Source organism: Carassius auratus, chromosome 22 (genome assembly GCF_003368295.1).
Source record: "Carassius auratus strain Wakin chromosome 22, ASM336829v1, whole genome shotgun sequence".
Lineage (NCBI taxonomy): Eukaryota > Metazoa > Chordata > Actinopteri > Cypriniformes > Cyprinidae > Carassius > Carassius auratus.
Genome location: NC_039264.1, coordinates 30,895,906 through 30,918,054, shown reverse-complemented (window position 1 = coordinate 30,918,054; position 22,149 = coordinate 30,895,906). Strand labels below are relative to the sequence as shown.

The window sequence follows — 22,149 nt, the reverse complement described above, 5'->3', positions numbered from 1 at the left end:
TTATTGTGGTTTTATTTCACAATGTTATATTGCATTAAATGATCAAGCTTAATTAGCTAACTGAATTTATTTCTGTAATGCAAGGACGTGTCGCGTTGGGTGTTTGCGTTATGGTCTACTTTTAAATTTGCACTTAACAGTGCTTTAAAAGAACAATGGTTATCCAGTTTAATTTTTTAATTCATGTAATTTCTAAAACGAGTAGCCTAGTGTTGCAAGAAAGTTATGTACACAGAAAGTTATCACTCTTCTGAAAAGAAGACATTTGATCGCTCAGTACAAACGGTTCAGTAAAATGGGTCAATATTTTTCCAGCTGTTTATGCTTTATAATTAATGAAATTAAATTTCTGTTGTGGTTTTAACCATGTTATGCATTAAATGTTCAAGTTTAATGTGTTAGCCTATGTTATTTTTGAGTGAAAATGAGTCTGTTTATACACTTGTTTAAAGTGTATGCAAATAAAAAATAATGTTATAAACCGTTATTTTTTCGAATGAAATCGGTTTAGGTACGGTAATGTTAATGAGGAACGTAGGAACGGAAACATTATAATACCGGTTCTGTTCGGAGTGAACCGATTGATTTTTTTTTTTTTCGTTTTTAAGCCCTGGTTATAAGTTTAAGAATATTATTATTCATAACACACAATGAACACCATATTAAATCTATTTAATTAACAGTATAATGGACTGTATCATATCTTGGAAGAAAAAGGGGGGGGGAACTGTTTTATATGGTGACATTTTATTTTGATTGTCCCCTTAATCAATCGACTATATGCATAGAAAGTGTTACTGGTGGTTTTAAGATTTTCAGAGCTTACAGGACTAGACCACAGGTCTTAGTGTTTGAGGATGAGGACCATGATGGTTCTGTCCATCTCAGAAGTTGAGCAGCTCAGTGTGGAAACTGAAGCTTGGGCTCTAATCCACTGTGATATCAATACATTTGATATTTATGTGCGCAAGATATACAGCAGGGGGCAGTAATACTCTTAAAGAGTGAACGGCCATTCAACAGAAAGAAGCAGAAGAAGAAGAAGAAGAAGAAGAAGAAGGTGTTTAACAGCGATCAGAAACCGAAAGTGTTTGAAAGACTTCTGGATTCTGTTCCTGCAGCACAAGATCGTCTGAACTACTGCAAGTAAGTCTGAATACTTTCACCATTACACTTATTTAGGAGAATGATGAACGCGTTTCAGAGCTGGATGAAGCGTGATTTGTTCAGTTATAACTTACACCTGTCTGTCGCCGAATAACAAACCTCAGAGAAACAGAGATATTAATAAAAACAAACCGTTTAAAGACGATCGACGCGTGTTAAAACATTTGAACTTTTGAAGTCTGTAGAATTAATAATAATTCTAAAAGTTATTTTATTTCCTCTTCTTCTATTTTAAGTCGCGAGGCTAAAAGTATTCTGAGGTCAAATCCAACCTGTTCTTCCGGATTAGAGAGACGATAAACACGATTAGATTTACGATAAAATCGACCACCCCCCGACTTTTCCGCCTTAATATTTACAGATATTAGTCCATTTTGCGATTTGATGTAAGTGCAATGACCAACTTTTGATTAATTAATTCAAAATTTGGCAAATTCCGCGTTAAACTGTATGTAACAATGTTCTTTCATGAAGGATGAGAGTCCTGTTTTACACATACTCCGTCTGCAGTGTGTATGCGTTGCGTATTTTTTTTAGGCACCCATGTTAACAGATTCCAGCGTTCACACGGTGGCGGTCTGTCAGTGCGTTCCAGGAGTGTTGCGTCTGCAGCAGTGCAGCGATCGTTCACGTACTGAGTAGTGGACTGCAAACGTGTCCTGTGTGAAAGCACAATGAGTATGAGACCGTGCTGCTTCTGCACCACATACGTAACGCACACGGACTGCATACACACTGCAGATGGAGTATGTGTGAATCAGGCGTGCGTCTTGTCGAGGTTTCCATTGGGAAGCTTCTTAAATAAAAAAAAATTCCCTGAAGCAAACCCGGCGGCTTCAGCTGCATCCATGTTAGCACGTCACGTTTGATGTGGTAATTTCACAGTAGGCATACACACAGGTTTAAAGACTCGTTCTCACCCCTACAGATTCGGCTAGGTATACATCCGCGCCAAAATATCAAGGTGAAAGTCATCATAGCTCACCTAGTATAGACTCAGCTCTCAACCCAACTTTGAGAATAGTTTAACGGCGATATTTAACGGCCCACCACTAATATATATATATATATATATATTTTAGTGGTGGGCATAGATTAATTTTTTGAATCTAGATTAATCTCACTGTGATCTTGAAATTAATCTAGATTAAAATGGCTCATTCGAATTGCTGTAGCTGGGGTTTGCTGGGCCCCGGTGAAGGTTGTACAGTGGGCCCTGTTTGAAATTGTTTAATTTGTATGTTCATTTATTTTTATTTATTTGTGCTATTTATACAATGTTTACGTTTTTTTTTTTTTTTCAAGTTTGTAGGTGTCAAGGTACAGAAACCAAATAATTAAATGTAAAATAGCACTGGATAGTCTTTAATGTAAAAATGAAATATACACTCAAACCTACATTTATTCAGACCCCTTCAACATTTCTCACATTATTACAGTTTTGCTATATATCAAAAATTATATCTGGTGTCTGAATAATTTTTGGTTTGACTGTTAAAACTACAAAGTAATTCAGTCAAGAGCAGTGAGTGATTTTCATTTTCTTGGATTAACATTACAGCAGCCAGTCGCTAAATTAGGCGCGGTCACTTTAAGAGAGACGATGAACGCATCCAATATAAAACACATCCCATTTTTTCCTTAACTGTTTACTATCACTTAAGAAATAACTGACAGTTTTTTCGAGCATAATTTACAAGGTGGATATTTTGACATATTTTGTATGTATTTGTCGGCACAAGAGCAAAAATAAGCAAATTCGATGTTCAAGTGTTTTGAGACGCCTTTCTCTGCGCGAGCCCTGAACACCAGAACACTGCGAGTACTGAATTTGGCTCTTTCACATCTTTTTGTTTGTTCAAACTGCGATTTGTATTTGTTCGTTCGGGTGCAGGAGGGACTTTGAGGAGAACTTCGCAGAAGAGAGCTCGGTTCAGTGTCGCTGTCCGTGATACGCGGCTCTCTCTCTCTGCGTGCGCACCTAACATGGCACGCGCTACTCTGTTCAGCTTTTCCGCGTCTTGTTTTTGGATGCTTTAATGTTTAAATGTCGGCAGCCATATCACCCTGGAGCCCAAGACTGGTCACCCACTGAAGCTAAGCAGGGCTGATCTGGTCAGTACCTGGATGGGAGACCTCCTGAGAAAACTAGGTTGCTGCTGGAAGAGGTGCTAGTGAGGCCAGCAGGGGGCGCTCTCCCTGTGGTCTGTGTGGGTCCTAGTGCCTCAGTGTAGTGATGGGGACACTATACTGGCAACAAGCACCGTCCTTCGGATGAGACGTTAAACCGAGGTCCTGACTCTCTGTGGTCATTAAAAATCCCAGGATGTCTTTCGAAAAGAGTAGGGGTGTGACCTCGGCATCGTGGCTAAATTCGCCCATTGGCCTCCGACCATCATGGCCTCCTAACAATCCCCATATCCGCTGATTGGCTTCCTCACGCTGTCTCCTCTCTACCAGTAAGCTGGTGTGTGGTGGGCGTTCTGGCACACTATGGCTGCCGTCGCATCATCCAGGTGGATGCTGCACACTGGTGGTGGATGAGGAGATACCCCTTGTCTATGTAAAGCGCTTTGAGTGCCTAGAAAAGCACTATATAAATGTAATGAATTATTATTATTATTATTATTATTATTATTATTAAATCGACAAGCGGTAATGCTTAAAAACACGTGAGAAAGATAAGCTTTCATGACGATGCGCAGCAGTGGCCCGTCAACTGTCCTGAGCATCTTTTTAGGCTGGCCTCAGCCAGTCAGTTATATAAAATATCAAGGTGAAAGTCATCATAGCTTGCTTAGTATAGACCCAGCTCCCAACCCAACTTTGAGAATAGATTAACGGCGATATTTTTTTTTTTATCGCCCGATAAGAGTCTGGCGTTAACGCAGCACGTTAACGCCGATAACGGCCCACCACTAATATATATATATATATATATATATATATATATATATATATATATATATATATATATATATATATATATATATATATATATATATATATATATATATATATTTATATATATATATATATATATATATATATATATATATAAGATGTCCTGAAATATTATGTGGGTTCAGTACTCAAAGTTTGAGACCCACTGACTGATAAAGTAAGGTGACAATATTGTCCCTGGAAAGTGGCACATCTGGTCACCTGGTATAGGCCATATCAGGCCCACATACAACAAACCAGAACACAACCTAAAACTGGTCTGTCACACATGGGCAAGAATTGACACTAAAGCCGGCTTGATGTGTGTGGGTCAAATGAAAATGAAGTCGTGACATTTGCCAAGTATGGTAGCCCATACTCTGAATTGGTGCTCTGCATTTAACCCATCCAAGTGCACACACACACAGCAGTGAGAAGTGAACACACCCCCAGAGCAGTGGGCAGCTATAGATCCAGCGCCCGGGGAGCAACTGGGGGTTCAGTGCCTTGCTCAAGGGCACTTCAGCCATGGGTATTGAGGGTGGAAGTTCATTCACTCCATCCCACCTACAACTCATGCCAGCACCAAGACTCGAACCTGCGACCTTAGGGTTACAAGTCCAACTCTCTAACCATTAAGCCACAGCTACTGGACTACTGGAGCCTTGAGTGGAGCGTCGGCGGATGTTAAAAAGAAAACCGATTTTCATTCAAACAAATCGATGTAAACTACACATTTGAGTTAATCGATAAAATCGATTTACCCAGCCATAATTTGTAGCATATTTTATTTTTATTTTGAGAGGATGGGAGTAGAGCGCAATCTCGTGGGTACCCCCCCAAGCCTGCGAGGGGCATGTGGTGAGTGGGGCGGATGGATAGGAAGGATATAAAAGAGGAGCGATGACAGTGAAGGACGAGAGAGGACCAGGCCTGGATTTTAATTAGTTTTTTGGTTTTTGTTTGTGCGCGGCAGTCGTCCGTGAGGGGCTGTCAAGCTGTTTTGTGTTTATTTTATTATTAAATCTTCATTTTGAATGCACGCCGGTTCCCGCCTCCTGCTTCCCGTGATTGTGAAGTTTTTATAGTGTTACACAAAGATTCAGCACTAGTTATTTTCTTCATCATTTGTTTCTCTGAACTCTCATGATCTTGATCTGATTGTCATGTCCAGGTCATGATGAGCATCTGATCATCTTCAGAGACACAAAGATCTCAGTGTTGAGCTGTTCATCTGCAGTATGTCAGAGAAGAGAGGAAAGATGAGTCTCTCACACAAACAGAGGTAAGACTGAGTCTGCTTTCAGAGAAGACAACAACACTTTTCAACAAGCAGTGTTTTCTCTCACTATTGTCATGTCAAATTATTTGCAAATCAAAGTAGAAGTTCCTATAAATGTTTTTAGATTGTCACGTTAACAACAGCTTGAAACTTGTTGAATGAACACAGGAATATTTAGCCTAGTTAAATATGTTTGATTTAACAAGTGTTGGGCAGTAACTAGTAAATTAGTTACTGTAATATTACTTTTTGCAGTAACTAGTGTAAGTAATTACTAATAAGAATTCAGAAATAATATAACAATTACTATCAATATAACAGCTTAGTTACTTTTGATGCCTCAACCAAGCTGGTTAAAAATCCAACAATCAAATAATTTGATTTATTTTCATGACTCACACATGAAGTGAAGTGAAGTGACATTCAGCCAAGTATGGTGACCCATACTCAGTATTCGTGCTCTGCATTTAACCCATCCGAAATGCACACACACAGAGCAGTGAACACACACACATACACACACACACACCGGAGCAGTAGGCATCATTTATGCTGCGGCGCCCGGGGAGCAGTTGGGGGTTCAGTGTCTTGCTCAAGGGCACCTCAGTCGTGGTATTGAAGGTGGAGAGAGAACTGTACATGCACTCCCCCCACCCACAATTCCTGCCAGTCCGAGACTCGAACTCACAACCCTTTGATTGCAAGTCCGACTCTCTAACCATTAGGCCACGACTTCCCATCACATGCATGTGATGTCCCCAGTGCAGCAGGCAAGCTTGGAATATGGAAAAACTTATATTCAGCAGACAGAAATATTGCGTTATATTGATTTTGTCAGGGAAAAAGATGATCTGAACATTGTTTTGTAAGTTGTGTCCCTCTGATCAGCATGTGGTACATTATATTGCTCTAATTAAAAATCCTTTTGGAGAATTAAAGTTTCTTACAAACTTAATGAAATATAATTGTACCCAAGGGTAATGGAGAAATTACAATCAGATTCAAGCTAGGGCTGCACAATTAATTGAATTTCAAGTACAATTATGGATGCCACAATTATATAATCATCTATATAAATGGTCCACTTATGTTACTCTGCATGCTTAAGATGATTTTTTTTTCTTTCTACATCTTATCTTAAGGGTTTATTCCATTGTTTTAGTTTTAGTATAACATTATAATACCATTCATATTTTTACTTTTTTATAATTTAAAGAAGAAACCAATCAAATGTATATTTTACTATAGAAAAGCACATAGAAAAGTTTTTCAGTTAGTTTTTTTTTCAGCTTGTTTATTTTCATATAAAAATACAGTATGCAGTTGCATCAAACAATGATAAACATCATTCGATGTAAATTGTAATAATCATAATGAATAATTGCACATACAATATCAAGGGAATAATGGTCATAATCGTGCAGCCCTAATTCAAGCATGACACATGACAATTAATGAGATTAATACAACACTTCTACTTGAATGTCACTATCAATCACTATAATTTTATGTGGAAGATACACAGTTACAACTTCTGTGGGGCGTGAAGAAAAGGTCATGTTACTAGTACTGTAACGAATTCCATTTCTGTCTGTATAAGAAGTGTATTTGTTGAGAAAGTTTGATGCTGAAGCTGTAAATAATGAAAGGATGGGTGAGTGCTGAAGCTGGGGTCAGTGCCACCATTACTAGAGAAGATATAAATGAGGAAGGTGAGAGAAGTGAGACGACTGAGACTGAGGAGAATGTAGCTGAATATGTCACATCAGGATGCTACTTTTCTCTTGTTTTTTTTTTTTGTTTTTTTACATAATTTCTTTTTAGTATTTTTTTTTTTTTTTTTTTTTTTGTATTCAAAAAAGCTCTCCTCCTTTTCTTTGTGTCATTAGTGTAAGATCAGACTCACATGTGTCCAGCTCTGTGTCTGTGAAGAGTGACCGGTCAAAAGGTGAACCACCGAGATTCAGTGAGGAAACACCATCAGCTACTGAAAGGTATTTCATGTGTTTTGTGTTAGAACATAGCATTAGCTAATTTCGCCACTGGGATATTTTTGATAGAAATTAATTAAACGACACAATAAATCACAGAGTTTCTGCTTGTTTCTTCATTAAACTGTGTCTGAGAACATAAATTCACTCTTGAAAATATCTCTGCAATCAAACATGAATGTGTCCATCTATCTACAGAAATGACCATTTACAACATAGCATTAGCTAACCTTTTCAAATGAGACCCTCTCTCTCTCTCTCCCTCGTGTAATCAGTGTAAGATCAGGCTCACATGTGTCTGTGAAGAGTGACTGGTCAAAAGGTGAACCACCGTTATTCAGTGAGGAAACACCATCAGCTACTGAAAGGTATTTCATGTGTTTTGTGTTAGAACATCGCATTAGCTAATTTCTCCACTGGGATATCTGTGATAGAAATTAACTTAATAAAACAATAAATCACAGATCATAATATCTACTTTCCTTGTTTATTGAAGTCAGTCTGGAGCTTAATTCCAGTAATACAATTAAACAAGCAGCAGCAAGGAGGCATAAATTCACCATAGAGACATGAATATGTCCTTCCATCTGTTTAATTACCATTCGCAGCATTAAACATTTCAAACGAGACTGAAGAACTCCTGGGGGCTGATTCATAAAACAAGTTTACCAAATAAGCCAGGCTTATTTCAGTTAGTCTGACTTATTTTCACTTGATTTGGTTTCATAAAACAAAATTACCATAGCTCAAGCTAAGTCACTCTGGCAACTTATGCTGGGAAACTAACCTGGTCCAGAGCAGACTTACTGTCAGGCTAAAATGAGCTCCTCTATCACTGACCATTAGGAACACATTGATATTACCACTGACTCTCTCACATAGACTACAATTAGTTGACTTTATTATTAGTCCAAAAATAAAAGTATACAGAAAATGCAACCTAAATAATCAATCAAATAATAAAAAAAAGGGCTAAAACCGACTATATTAAATGTATTGTGGGCAAAATGTAATGACCTTTTTTTTTTTTTTTTTTAAGAACATTTTAACATAGTTGCAGATTGTGCGTTCAACCATTAAAGCATTTATAACACTAAGTTAAAAGTTGAAACCACTGAATTAAAAATTAGAATAAATAATATAAATCAGACTACATTTTAACTGATAAAAGGAACACACATTAACTCATTTGAGATACAGTAAGTGGCCAACCAGAATGAGCTTTGTGCCACTGCCGTGTCTGTAAAGTGCATTTGCAGCTTTTGATCGCTGAGTGGCGCTTTAACCACAAGTTATCAAACAAGCGCATCAACAAATATTTTCGCAAAAATAGCTGTCAGCTTTGTTTAGTGTCTAATGTTTAGTATTTATAAAGTTATATGCATTTCTTAGAACTAAATAAAGCAGGATAAATGTCAAGCTTTTGAGCCACTGCTTATATTTTCTCTAAGCTACACAGTATTACACCATATTTTAGATTTGAAACATTTAATAGGTGTGCAGTTTTATTTTTGTAATATGGATTGTTATATTATCCTAAAGAAATGGTGGTTTACTTTGCATCGGAGCAAATTTTAGCTCATTTTAGTGAGCTAGGCTACATGGATTTATATGCAAAATGTCAATATTCTCACATATTTGGCCTATATTTGTCACAAATACATTTTTAATTTATATTGAAAAATTCCTTTAATAAAAAAACTTGCATTTTTGACACGCACATACTTTATTCGTTACCTGTCCTTTATTTTGACCGATAAGTTCAAGTTCAAGTCTGCTTTATTGTCAATTCTTCCACATGTACAGTACATGCATACAGAGAATCGAAATTGCGTTACTCTCAAGACCCCCGGTGCACACAGATAACATTAACATTAAAGCCTAAAAATCTAATCAAAATATAAAAAAATGTAGATACAACTATACAATAAGGGAATGTTAAAAAAGACGTATAATAAAATTAAAAATAAATCATAGTTCAGTGGTGCCTGGGGCAGAAGAGGGGAGGGGGGGCAAGTTTCGGGAGTGAGTTCAGCTTCCTGACAGCCTGGTGGATGAAGCTGTCCTTCAGTCTGCTGGTCCTGGCCTGGAGACTCCGCAGTCTCCTCCCTGATGGCAGCAGACTGAAGAAGCTGTGGGACGGGTGTGTGGGATCACCTGCGATGCAGAGGGCTTTGCGGGTGAGACGTGTTCCGTAAATGTCCTGGAGGGAGGGGAGAGAGACACCAATGATCTTCTCAGCTGCTCTCACTATGCGCTGCAGTCTTTCAGCAGGACGCGTTGCAGGCGCCGTACCACACAGTGATGCGGCTCGACAGGATGCTCTCGATGGTGCCTCTGTAGAAGGTGTACATGATGGGGGGCGGGGCTCTGGCTCTTCTCAGTCTGCGGAGGAAGTAGAGACGCTGATTTGATTTCTTGGCCAGTGCTGCTGTGTTTTCAGTCCAGGAGAGGTCCTCTGTGATGTGCACACCCAGGAACTTGGTGCTGCTCACTCTCTCCACAGTCACACCGTTGATGGTCAGAGGAACGTGCTGAGTGTGTGCTCTCCTGAAGTCTACAACAATCTCCTTCGTCTTTTCCATGTTCAGAGAGAGATTGTTGTCACTGCACCACCCAGCCAGGCGGCTCACCTCACTCCTGTAGTTTGTCTCATCTTTGTTGCTAATGAGACCCACCACCGTCGTGTCATCTGCAAACTTAATAAAGAGGTTGGAGCTGTGTGACGGTGTGCAGTCATGGGTCAGCAGAGTGAAGAGGAGGGGGCTCAGCACACATCCTTGGGGGGCCCCAGTGTTCAGTGTGATGGTGCTGGATGTGTTGCTGCCGACCCGTACTGCCTGAGGTCTTCCAGTCAGAAAGTCCAACAGCCAGTTGCACAGCGAAGTGTTGAGCCCCAGCTGGATCAGTTTGTAAATGAGCTGTTGAGGGATGATTGTGTTGAATGCTGAACTGAAGTCAATGAACAGCATTCTGACATATGAGTCCTTTTTGTCCAGATGTGTGAGTGCTGAGTGGAGGGTAGTGGAGATGGCATCATCGGTCGAGCGGTTGGACCAATATGCAAACTGGAAGGGGTCCAGGGAGGGGGGGAGGGCAGACTTGATGTGGTGCATGACTAGCCGTTCAAAGCACTTCATAAGGATGGGAGTAAGTGCAACAGGACGGTAGTCATTGAAGCAGGATGGAGATGGCTTCTTCGGGACTGGAATGATGGTGGTAGTTTTAAAACATGTGGGAACAACAGCCTGACTCAGTGAGATGTTGAAAATGTCTGTGAAGACATCAGTGAGTTCTGCTGCACAGTCTTTCAGTACACGCCCAGGGATGTTGTCAGGACCCGGAGCTTTGCGTGCATTGATCCTGCTAAAGGATCTCCTCACGCTGTCTGAGGTCAGTGTCATCACCTGGTCGCCGGGAGGAGGTGGAGTCTTCTGTGCAGTGGTGCTGTTTTGTTGCTCAAAGCGAGCGAAGAAGGTGTTCAGCTCGTTCAGCAGAGAGATGTTGCTGTCACAGGTCCGTGGTGGGGGCTTGTAGTCTGTAATGGTCTGTATCCCCTGCCACAGGTTCCTAGTGTCTCTGCTGTCACTGAATTGATGGGCTATCCTCCTGGAGTGCTGTCTCTTAGCCTCTCTGATGCCGCGGGACAGGTTGGCCCTGGCTGTTCTCAGGCCCACCTCATCTCCAGCTCTGAAGGCAGTGTTCTGTGTCTTCAGGAGTCTGTAGACCTCCCCTGTCATCCATGGCTTCTGGTTGGCCCGGACAGTGATGGTTTTTGTGACCGTTACATCATCAATACACTTGTTGATGTAGGCAGTGACAGTCTCTGAGTACTCCTGGAGGTCAGTGGTGTTATTGAATGTGGCAGCCTGCTTAAACATGTCCCAGTCAGTTGTGTTGAAGCAGTCTTGAAGAACCTCTGATGATCCTTCTGGCCACACTTTAATCTGTTTTTGAACTGGTTTGGCGACTTTAATGAGTGGTCTGTATGCAGGCATTAGCATGACAGTGATGTGGTCTGAGGCTCCGAGGTGGGGGAGGGCGAGGGCTTTGTAAGCTCCTCTCTGTGTGGTGTAAACAAAGTCCAAAATGTTATTACCTCTTGTTGGAAAGTTAATGTGTTGGTGTATTTTTGGAAACACACTCTTTAGGTCAGCATGGTTGAAATCCCCAGCTATGATGAGAAAAGCATCGGGGTGTGCTGTCTGCTGCTCACTGATGTGCTGGTACAGTTCATTTAGTGCGTCGTTCCTGTTGCTGTTGATGTTGTTCGGGGGAATATACACCGAAATGAGCAGTATAGCAGTATATTCCCTCGGCAGATAGAACGGCCGGCACTTAATAATCATAAACTCCACCAGGGGTGAGCAGTGTTTGCTGATCACAACAGTATCACGGCACCACGCGTCATTGATGTAAACGCAAAGCCCGCTGCCGCAGGTTTTTCCTCCCGCGACGAGGACTCTGTCCGCTCGTCAGCTGGTCGAGCTGAATAGCGCCATCTGGAACGCTGTTGCTGAGCCATGTTTCCGTGAATACAAAAACACAACAGTCAACTTATATAGATAACTTATTGGGAAAAAGATATCTGTCTGTACACTAAGAAAGTTTTGCATGTTTTATAAATTATTTCCTTTATTTTAGTAAAACATGAGGCACTGTATAATTTTGCTCCCATTGTTAAGGCCTCATTAAAACAAGAAATTAATAAATGAAACCTGCACGATTTGGCTAAATCACTGAAACTCGAATAAAACATCCTCATGTTTAAACTCAAATTCTCTCAACAAAATGCACACAATGTAAAAAAGAGCTTTATTAATTGACAACTTCAGTGATTTTAAAGGGAGCCTTATTTACTTTCTTTCATACAATTTAAGTAAGGTAAAAAAAATATAGCTGCATTTAAATACAGGTGTGTATATTCTTCAAAATATCAGAGCGCAATATTTGCGTGCCGTGCATGATGCTGAGTGCAATGTGCAACATTTGTTCTTATTTGTGTACATATTTTATCTTCATTACAAATCTTGTTTGGATTTATTTTGGATAATTGCATGTAAAAAATTATTTACTTTTTAATGCATATCCCAAATGTGAAACTGCCATCTAAGTCTATAGCAGTTTATAATTATTTGTACAATAAAATTTAATTTAAGCTGCTTTATATCTTTTATTTAATGCAAAAGAGATTTATTAAAACAAGTTTATAAGAGTCATGCATCCGTTCAATCTCGATCAACTAAAGAATTGGAGCAGCATTTGCTGTTAGATCATTTTAAAGTGTCAAATATCCTTCAATTAAAAGACCTATTAAATACCCTCTAGACATCTTTAGTAACTATACAAGATACACAGTTACAACTTCTGTGGGGCGTGAAGAAAAGGTCATGTTACTAGTACTGTAACGAATTCCATTTCTGTCTGTATAAGAAGTGTATTTGTTGAGAAAGTTTGATGCTGAAGCTGTAAATAATGAAAGGATGGGTGAGTGCTGAAGCTGGGGTCAGTGCCACCATTACTAGAGAAGATATAAATGAGGAAGGTGAGAGAAGTGAGACGACTGAGACTGAGGAGAATGTAGCTGAATATGTCACATCAGGATGCTACTTTTCTCTTGTTTTTTTTTTTTTGTTTTTTTACATAATTTCTTTTTAGTATTTTTTTTTTTTTTTTGTATTCAAAAAAGCTCTCCTCCTTTTCTTTGTGTCATTAGTGTAAGATCAGACTCACATGTGTCCAGCTCTGTGTCTGTGAAGAGTGACCGGTCAAAAGGTGAACCACCGAGATTCAGTGAGGAAACACCATCAGCTACTGAAAGGTATTTCATGTGTTTTGTGTTAGAACATAGCATTAGCTAATTTCGCCACTGGGATATTTTTGATAGAAATTAATTAAACGACACAATAAATCACAGAGTTTCTGCTTGTTTCTTCATTAAACTGTGTCTGAGAACATAAATTCACTCTTGAAAATATCTCTGCAATCAAACATGAATGTGTCCATCTATCTACAGAAATGACCATTTACAACATAGCATTAGCTAACCTTTTCAAATGAGACCCTCTCTCTCTCTCTCCCTCGTGTAATCAGTGTAAGATCAGGCTCACATGTGTCTGTGAAGAGTGACTGGTCAAAAGGTGAACCACCGTTATTCAGTGAGGAAACACCATCAGCTACTGAAAGGTATTTCATGTGTTTTGTGTTAGAACATCGCATTAGCTAATTTCTCCACTGGGATATCTGTGATAGAAATTAACTTAATAAAACAATAAATCACAGATCATAATATCTACTTTCCTTGTTTATTGAAGTCAGTCTGGAGCTTAATTCCAGTAATACAATTAAACAAGCAGCAGCAAGGAGGCATAAATTCACCATAGAGACATGAATATGTCCTTCCATCTGTTTAATTACCATTCGCAGCATTAAACATTTCAAACGAGACTGAAGAACTCCTGGGGGCTGATTCATAAAACAAGTTTACCAAATAAGCCAGGCTTATTTCAGTTAGTCTGACTTATTTTCACTTGATTTGGTTTCATAAAACAAAATTACCATAGCTCAAGCTAAGTCACTCTGGCAACTTATGCTGGGAAACTAACCTGGTCCAGAGCAGACTTACTGTCAGGCTAAAATGAGCTCCTCTATCACTGACCATTAGGAACACATTGATATTACCACTGACTCTCTCACATAGACTACAATTAGTTGACTTTATTATTAGTCCAAAAATAAAAGTATACAGAAAATGCAACCTAAATAATCAATCAAATAATAAAAAAAAGGGCTAAAACCGACTATATTAAATGTATTGTGGGCAAAATGTAATGACCTTTTTTTTTTTTTTTTTTTAAGAACATTTTAACATAGTTGCAGATTGTGCGTTCAACCATTAAAGCATTTATAACACTAAGTTAAAAGTTGAAACCACTGAATTAAAAATTAGAATAAATAATATAAATCAGACTACATTTTAACTGATAAAAGGAACACACATTAACTCATTTGAGATACAGTAAGTGGCCAACCAGAATGAGCTTTGTGCCACTGCCGTGTCTGTAAAGTGCATTTGCAGCTTTTGATCGCTGAGTGGCGCTTTAACCACAAGTTATCAAACAAGCGCATCAACAAATATTTTCGCAAAAATAGCTGTCAGCTTTGTTTAGTGTCTAATGTTTAGTATTTATAAAGTTATATGCATTTCTTAGAACTAAATAAAGCAGGATAAATGTCAAGCTTTTGAGCCACTGCTTATATTTTCTCTAAGCTACACAGTATTACACCATATTTTAGATTTGAAACATTTAATAGGTGTGCAGTTTTATTTTTGTAATATGGATTGTTATATTATCCTAAAGAAATGGTGGTTTACTTTGCATCGGAGCAAATTTTAGCTCATTTTAGTGAGCTAGGCTACATGGATTTATATGCAAAATGTCAATATTCTCACATATTTGGCCTATATTTGTCACAAATACATTTTTAATTTATATTGAAAAATTCCTTTAATAAAAAAACTTGCATTTTTGACACGCACATACTTTATTCGTTACCTGTCCTTTATTTTGACCGATAAGTTCAAGTTCAAGTCTGCTTTATTGTCAATTCTTCCACATGTACAGTACATGCATACAGAGAATCGAAATTGCGTTACTCTCAAGACCCCCGGTGCACACAGATAACATTAACATTAAAGCCTAAAAATCTAATCAAAATATAAAAAAATGTAGATACAACTATACAATAAGGGAATGTTAAAAAGACGTATAATAAAATTAAAAATAAATCATAGTTCAGTGGTGCCTGGGGCAGAAGAGGGGAGGGGGGGCAAGTTTCGGGAGTGAGTTCAGCTTCCTGACAGCCTGGTGGATGAAGCTGTCCTTCAGTCTGCTGGTCCTGGCCTGGAGACTCCGCAGTCTCCTCCCTGATGGCAGCAGACTGAAGAAGCTGTGGGACGGGTGTGTGGGATCACCTGCGATGCAGAGGGCTTTGCGGGTGAGACGTGTTCCGTAAATGTCCTGGAGGGAGGGGAGAGAGACACCAATGATCTTCTCAGCTGCTCTCACTATGCGCTGCAGTCTTTCAGCAGGACGCGTTGCAGGCGCCGTACCACACAGTGATGCGGCTCGACAGGATGCTCTCGATGGTGCCTCTGTAGAAGGTGTACATGATGGGGGGCGGGGCTCTGGCTCTTCTCAGTCTGCGGAGGAAGTAGAGACGCTGATTTGATTTCTTGGCCAGTGCTGCTGTGTTTTCAGTCCAGGAGAGGTCCTCTGTGATGTGCACACCCAGGAACTTGGTGCTGCTCACTCTCTCCACAGTCACACCGTTGATGGTCAGAGGAACGTGCTGAGTGTGTGCTCTCCTGAAGTCTACAACAATCTCCTTCGTCTTTTCCATGTTCAGAGAGAGATTGTTGTCACTGCACCACCCAGCCAGGCGGCTCACCTCACTCCTGTAGTTTGTCTCATCTTTGTTGCTAATGAGACCCACCACCGTCGTGTCATCTGCAAACTTAATAAAGAGGTTGGAGCTGTGTGACGGTGTGCAGTCATGGGTCAGCAGAGTGAAGAGGAGGGGGCTCAGCACACATCCTTGGGGGGCCCCAGTGTTCAGTGTGATGGTGCTGGATGTGTTGCTGCCGACCCGTACTGCCTGAGGTCTTCCAGTCAGAAAGTCCAACAGCCAGTTGCACAGCGAAGTGTTGAGCCCCAGCTGGATCAGTTTGTAAATGAGCTGTTGAGGGATGATTGTGTTGAATGCTGAACTGAAGTCAATGAACAGCATTCTGACATATGAGTCCTTTTTGTCCAGATGTGTGAGTGCTGAGTGGAGGGTAGTGGAGATGGCATCATCGGTCGAGCGGTTGGACCAATATGCAAACTGGAAGGGGTCCAGGGAGGGGGGGAGGGCAGACTTGATGTGGTGCATGACTAGCCGTTCAAAGCACTTCATAAGGATGGGAGTAAGTGCAACAGGACGGTAGTCATTGAAGCAGGATGGAGATGGCTTCTTCGGGACTGGAATGATGGTGGTAGTTTTAAAACATGTGGGAACAACAGCCTGACTCAGTGAGATGTTGAAAATGTCTGTGAAGACATCAGTGAGTTCTGCTGCACAGTCTTTCAGTACACGCCCAGGGATGTTGTCAGGACCCGGAGCTTTGCGTGCATTGATCCTGCTAAAGGATCTCCTCACGCTGTCTGAGGTCAGTGTCATCACCTGGTCGCCGGGAGGAGGTGGAGTCTTCTGTGCAGTGGTGCTGTTTTGTTGCTCAAAGCGAGCGAAGAAGGTGTTCAGCTCGTTCAGCAGAGAGATGTTGCTGTCACAGGTCCGTGGTGGGGGCTTGTAGTCTGTAATGGTCTGTATCCCCTGCCACAGGTTCCTAGTGTCTCTGCTGTCACTGAATTGATGGGCTATCCTCCTGGAGTGCTGTCTCTTAGCCTCTCTGATGCCGCGGGACAGGTTGGCCCTGGCTGTTCTCAGGCCCACCTCATCTCCAGCTCTGAAGGCAGTGTTCTGTGTCTTCAGGAGTCTGTAGACCTCCCCTGTCATCCATGGCTTCTGGTTGGCCCGGACAGTGATGGTTTTTGTGACCGTTACATCATCAATACACTTGTTGATGTAGGCAGTGACAGTCTCTGAGTACTCCTGGAGGTCAGTGGTGTTATTGAATGTGGCAGCCTGCTTAAACATGTCCCAGTCAGTTGTGTTGAAGCAGTCTTGAAGAACCTCTGATGATCCTTCTGGCCACACTTTAATCTGTTTTTGAACTGGTTTGGCGACTTTAATGAGTGGTCTGTATGCAGGCATTAGCATGACAGTGATGTGGTCTGAGGCTCCGAGGTGGGGGAGGGCGAGGGCTTTGTAAGCTCCTCTCTGTGTGGTGTAAACAAAGTCCAAAATGTTATTACCTCTTGTTGGAAAGTTAATGTGTTGGTGTATTTTTGGAAACACACTCTTTAGGTCAGCATGGTTGAAATCCCCAGCTATGATGAGAAAAGCATCGGGGTGTGCTGTCTGCTGCTCACTGATGTGCTGGTACAGTTCATTTAGTGCGTCGTTCCTGTTGCTGTTGATGTTGTTCGGGGGAATATACACCGAAATGAGCAGTATAGCAGTATATTCCCTCGGCAGATAGAACGGCCGGCACTTAATAATCATAAACTCCACCAGGGGTGAGCAGTGTTTGCTGATCACAACAGTATCACGGCACCACGCGTCATTGATGTAAACGCAAAGCCCGCTGCCGCAGGTTTTTCCTCCCGCGACGAGGACTCTGTCCGCTCGTCAGCTGGTCGAGCTGAATAGCGCCATCTGGAACGCTGTTGCTGAGCCATGTTTCCGTGAATACAAAAACACAACAGTCAACTTATATAGATAACTTATTGGGAAAAAGATATCTGTCTGTACACTAAGAAAGTTTTGCATGTTTTATAAATTATTTCCTTTATTTTAGTAAAACATGAGGCACTGTATAATTTTGCTCCCATTGTTAAGGCCTCATTAAAACAAGAAATTAATAAATGAAACCTGCACGATTTGGCTAAATCACTGAAACTCGAATAAAACATCCTCATGTTTAAACTCAAATTCTCTCAACAAAATGCACACAATGTAAAAAAGAGCTTTATTAATTGACAACTTCAGTGATTTTAAAGGGAGCCTTATTTACTTTCTTTCATACAATTTAAGTAAGGTAAAAAAAATATAGCTGCATTTAAATACAGGTGTGTATATTCTTCAAAATATCAGAGCGCAATATTTGCGTGCCGTGCATGATGCTGAGTGCAATGTGCAACATTTGTTCTTATTTGTGTACATATTTTATCTTCATTACAAATCTTGTTTGGATTTATTTTGGATAATTGCATGTAAAAAATTATTTACTTTTTAATGCATATCCCAAATGTGAAACTGCCATCTAAGTCTATAGCAGTTTATAATTATTTGTACAATAAAATTTAATTTAAGCTGCTTTATATCTTTTATTTAATGCAAAAGAGATTTATTAAAACAAGTTTATAAGAGTCATGCATCCGTTCAATCTCGATCAACTAAAGAATTGGAGCAGCATTTGCTGTTAGATCATTTTAAAGTGTCAAATATCCTTCAATTAAAAGACCTATTAAATACCCTCTAGACATCTTTAGTAACTAGAAAAATCTTACGTGGGGGATTTAATAGGTATTTAATAAGCAGCCCTATTAAATACCCTCCAGACATCTCTAGTAACTAGAAAAATCTTACGTGGGGGGCAGACTTATTAAATACCCTCTAGACATCTCTTTTAAAGTTTTTAAAGCATTTTATACGTGTTTGCATAAATTCTGCTTTCAGAACAGTCTGTAATGGAGAGATGCCTTAACATAGATTTTTCCTGTGAAACACAAAAACAAAAATGTAAATAAAATTTATATTTTATTTTTGAGAATGGCCAACCCTTCTCCATTCTGCAGATATTGTTGCTTCTGGTATGTGCATTGTAAATCACAGAAAGTCTACATAATATATTGTCTCCCAAAAGCTCAGCTCTTTTTTTTTTTTTTTTTGTCATGCATTTGTATTTTATAAGTCTAAAATAGCCTACAAAACACATTCATAGATGGATACTTTTCTGATTTTCTGGACTCTGTTTGGGATTTAGAAAAACAAAGAGATGGTTCAGTATATTGTTAATGAATAGACTACATTCTGTGAGAATTTATATTGCACATTCTAAAAAATATAGTTTGGACGCAACAAAAAAAAAAAAAAAAACTTTTTGAGTTAAGGCAACTTCTTCTGAAATTAAGTTATTATAACTACTGTTTTTTCCAGACTATAAGTCGCACTTTTTTTCATAGTTTGGTTGGTCCTGCGACTTATAGTCAGGTGTGACTTATTTATCAAAATTAATTTGACATGAACCAAGAGAAATGAACTAAGAGAAAACATTACCGTCTCCAGCCGCGAGAGGGCGCTCTGTGTCTTCAGTGTAGACTACAGGAGCACTGAGCAGCGTAGAGCGCCCTCTCGCGGCTGGAGATGGTAATGTTTTCTCTTGGTTCTTGGTTCTAAATAAATGCGACTTATAGTCCAGTGCGACTTATGTTTTTTTTTTTCTCGTCATGACATATTTTTGGACTGATGCGACTTATACTCAGGTGCGACTTATAGTCTGAAAAATATGGTAATAAACTATATTGCACTATACAGTAGTCAACATTTGAATTGGATCAAAACCTTTCTTCAAAGTTGTCCTAAAACCAACAATTATTAAGTTGAATACTCAGAACAGCTAAGTTAGAACAACTTAATTTTTCTAAGTTGCTTTTTTCACATTGTTTTAAATTTGATTCAATCATGAACACTGGTTACAGAAACAACCAAAATATTATTTTTTATGAAACAGTTCTGATTGAAACCGCATTTAAGATAATGCCCAGTGAGTCTGTTTTCAACCTAAGCAAACGCTGTACTCTTCAGCACAATGGTAATCTCATAAAAACCACCAACATAACAGAAACACTTTTAAATGCTTAAAGTTTATAAATCTTCTCTTGTTCTGATTTTGAATAGAAATGCATAAAATATGAGTTTATTTCTACATTACCGCTCATTATTCAGTCACATGCAAAGCATGCTGGGAACTTGAAACGTGAACTTGAAAAAAGTTAGAGAGTTAGTACAATTTAAATAATGTTTTAAACAAACTAACGCAGATATTTAAGTTGAAGTTACACACAGTATTACGTTGATGTAATTATTGAGCATCGCGTTAGTTCAGTCAGGCCACGTTAGTCACGCTTGCATCAGCTGACAGTCAGCTGTTCCTGACGTGTACCAATCCAGTCTTGACACCTATCACCTGCAGTCTATTTAAATTCCCATTCTTCAGTGTCTCTTCCATCGCATTGCTGCTTGCAATTAACTGATCGCATCGCTGCTTGCAAATCAAACTGTTGCAGTTTGTTCCAGAACATCTGAAATCTGCATCTAAGATAAGTAAATGCTCTTTTAATCCATATCGCTGTGTATGTTGCCTGGTGGTTAACATGGTTTTGCATCGGTTGCAGGAACGAATATTAAGCATATTAGCAGCAGCATTTATACATCCATGTTCATACACCTGAAGCAATACGCAGCTAGAGCATGCAATCGCTCTAAGGACACGCCGATAAGGCCATTAGAAAAGTGTTAAATGAGACCAGCATTTTCGTGTAAGCGTTTCAATGGGGGTTCGCTGTATTAGCGGCGAAATCTCAATGTCACTGGTGTTTATTTCTAAGGTTGATGTCACATTAGCCGTGTGAGTGTTTCAGATGCACGCAGCTTCAAAAGCACGAATTTATCGCTCTATGGCTTCTATACATAGGCTTATAAGAACGTGATCTCAATAGCCACGTTTACATGTATTTACATTTTTTTTCATTCAGATTTAAAGATTCGGTGGACTGTTTACATGAGACGTTATCTAATCCGATATGGTGTTTAGGCTGCATGTGGTCGTGCTTCGATTTGGGACATACTAAGTGGCCTACGATGATATGCAAATTACCAGAGAGAGAGAGAGAGAGAGAGAGAGAGAGAGAGAGAAACACGCCCGCGGTTGCATTAATATTTTTAATAACTGCTCACACTTGCTTGGAATTAAGACTAATATTCGAACCTTGAGCTGCGTCGAAGCGAGGGAAACCTCCACCACATTAGACACTGTTTCTAAATTACACCAAACTGCCAAAAAAGTGTGAAGTGGCGCTACGCACTGCATCCACCAGCTGCACGCAAGAGCAGAGTCTCCCGCTCAGCGTTGCGTTTGCGCAACAATGTAAAGTGATAAACTGCATCATCCATTCAGCTATGACACAGAATTATTGATATTGGCGTGTTGTGTGACACATGAGAACATTAAATGTTCTGTAGTGATGCTGGCTGAAAACATCCACAAATAATGTTAACTGCATGAAGAGTAAACTGGAAAACGCCAACACAGGCATGTCAATTCAGCAAGGGAAATAGCCGCAGCCTAAGACCTTCTGTAATGCAGCTCTGAAATGAATTGAATTCTGATATAAAAAAAAACCTAATAATAATTCTGTACTTACATGGAAAAATACATGATTTCTCACCAGGTTTCGTTAAACAATGAATCATGAGGGGGCGGCTTATGAGCGCAGATAGTGCTTGCAACGACATTTACAAATGGGTTTATTAATCTGTATAATTCATACAATGACAGGAAAATTTGGTCAAGTGTTTTCATTGAGCTATTCAAGTAAGTACAACTGCATCAGATTTCTGTCTTTTGTCGGAAATCAGCACATAAGTGAATATATGTTAATGAAAACAACACGAAACATCAGTATTATAGCTCCGCCCAAAGCATGCCTACAGGAGCTTGGTTTTCCAGAGAGAAGCTGTATTTTTGTCTTGCAGATATTACAAGGCTGGAGATTTTTGGAGATGGGGATTCGGTATTGCTCTGTGGGTACTCGGGATTGCCATGAGATTTAAGCATTTTAAGAAACATGCTTGTTGCACATCCTCAGTTGTTTAACTTGGGGTGACTCTTCCCCCTTTGTGATTTTTACAGCATGGTACATACATAAAATTGGATATACTGCCATCATATCAGACTGCTGCTGCTAGGGGCATTTGCTTCCCACTTTACAATCACAGTTGCTTTAAGCATTTTAAGAATATACTTGTTGCACATCCTCTATTGCTTAACTTTGGGTGACGCTCCCACCCCCCACCTAAATTTGATTTTTCAGCATGTTA

The 22,149-nt window shown here is 39.7% G+C and overlaps 1 protein-coding gene across 1 annotated transcript in view; it reads left to right on the top strand.

Annotated features, from left to right (window-relative positions):
* The first annotated feature begins 5,340 nt into the window (after window positions 1-5,340).
* The window catches only part of LOC113040335 (protein NLRC3-like), a 28,097-nt gene continuing 11,288 nt past the window's right edge, over window positions 5,341-22,149 (top strand). Inside the window, exons 1-2 of the mRNA XM_026198690.1 lie at window positions 5,341-5,395; window positions 7,282-7,386. Of these exons, the coding sequence (XP_026054475.1) occupies window positions 5,352-5,395; window positions 7,282-7,386 (149 nt within the window). The 5' untranslated portion in view covers window positions 5,341-5,351. The remainder of the gene's footprint in view (window positions 5,396-7,281; window positions 7,387-22,149) is intronic.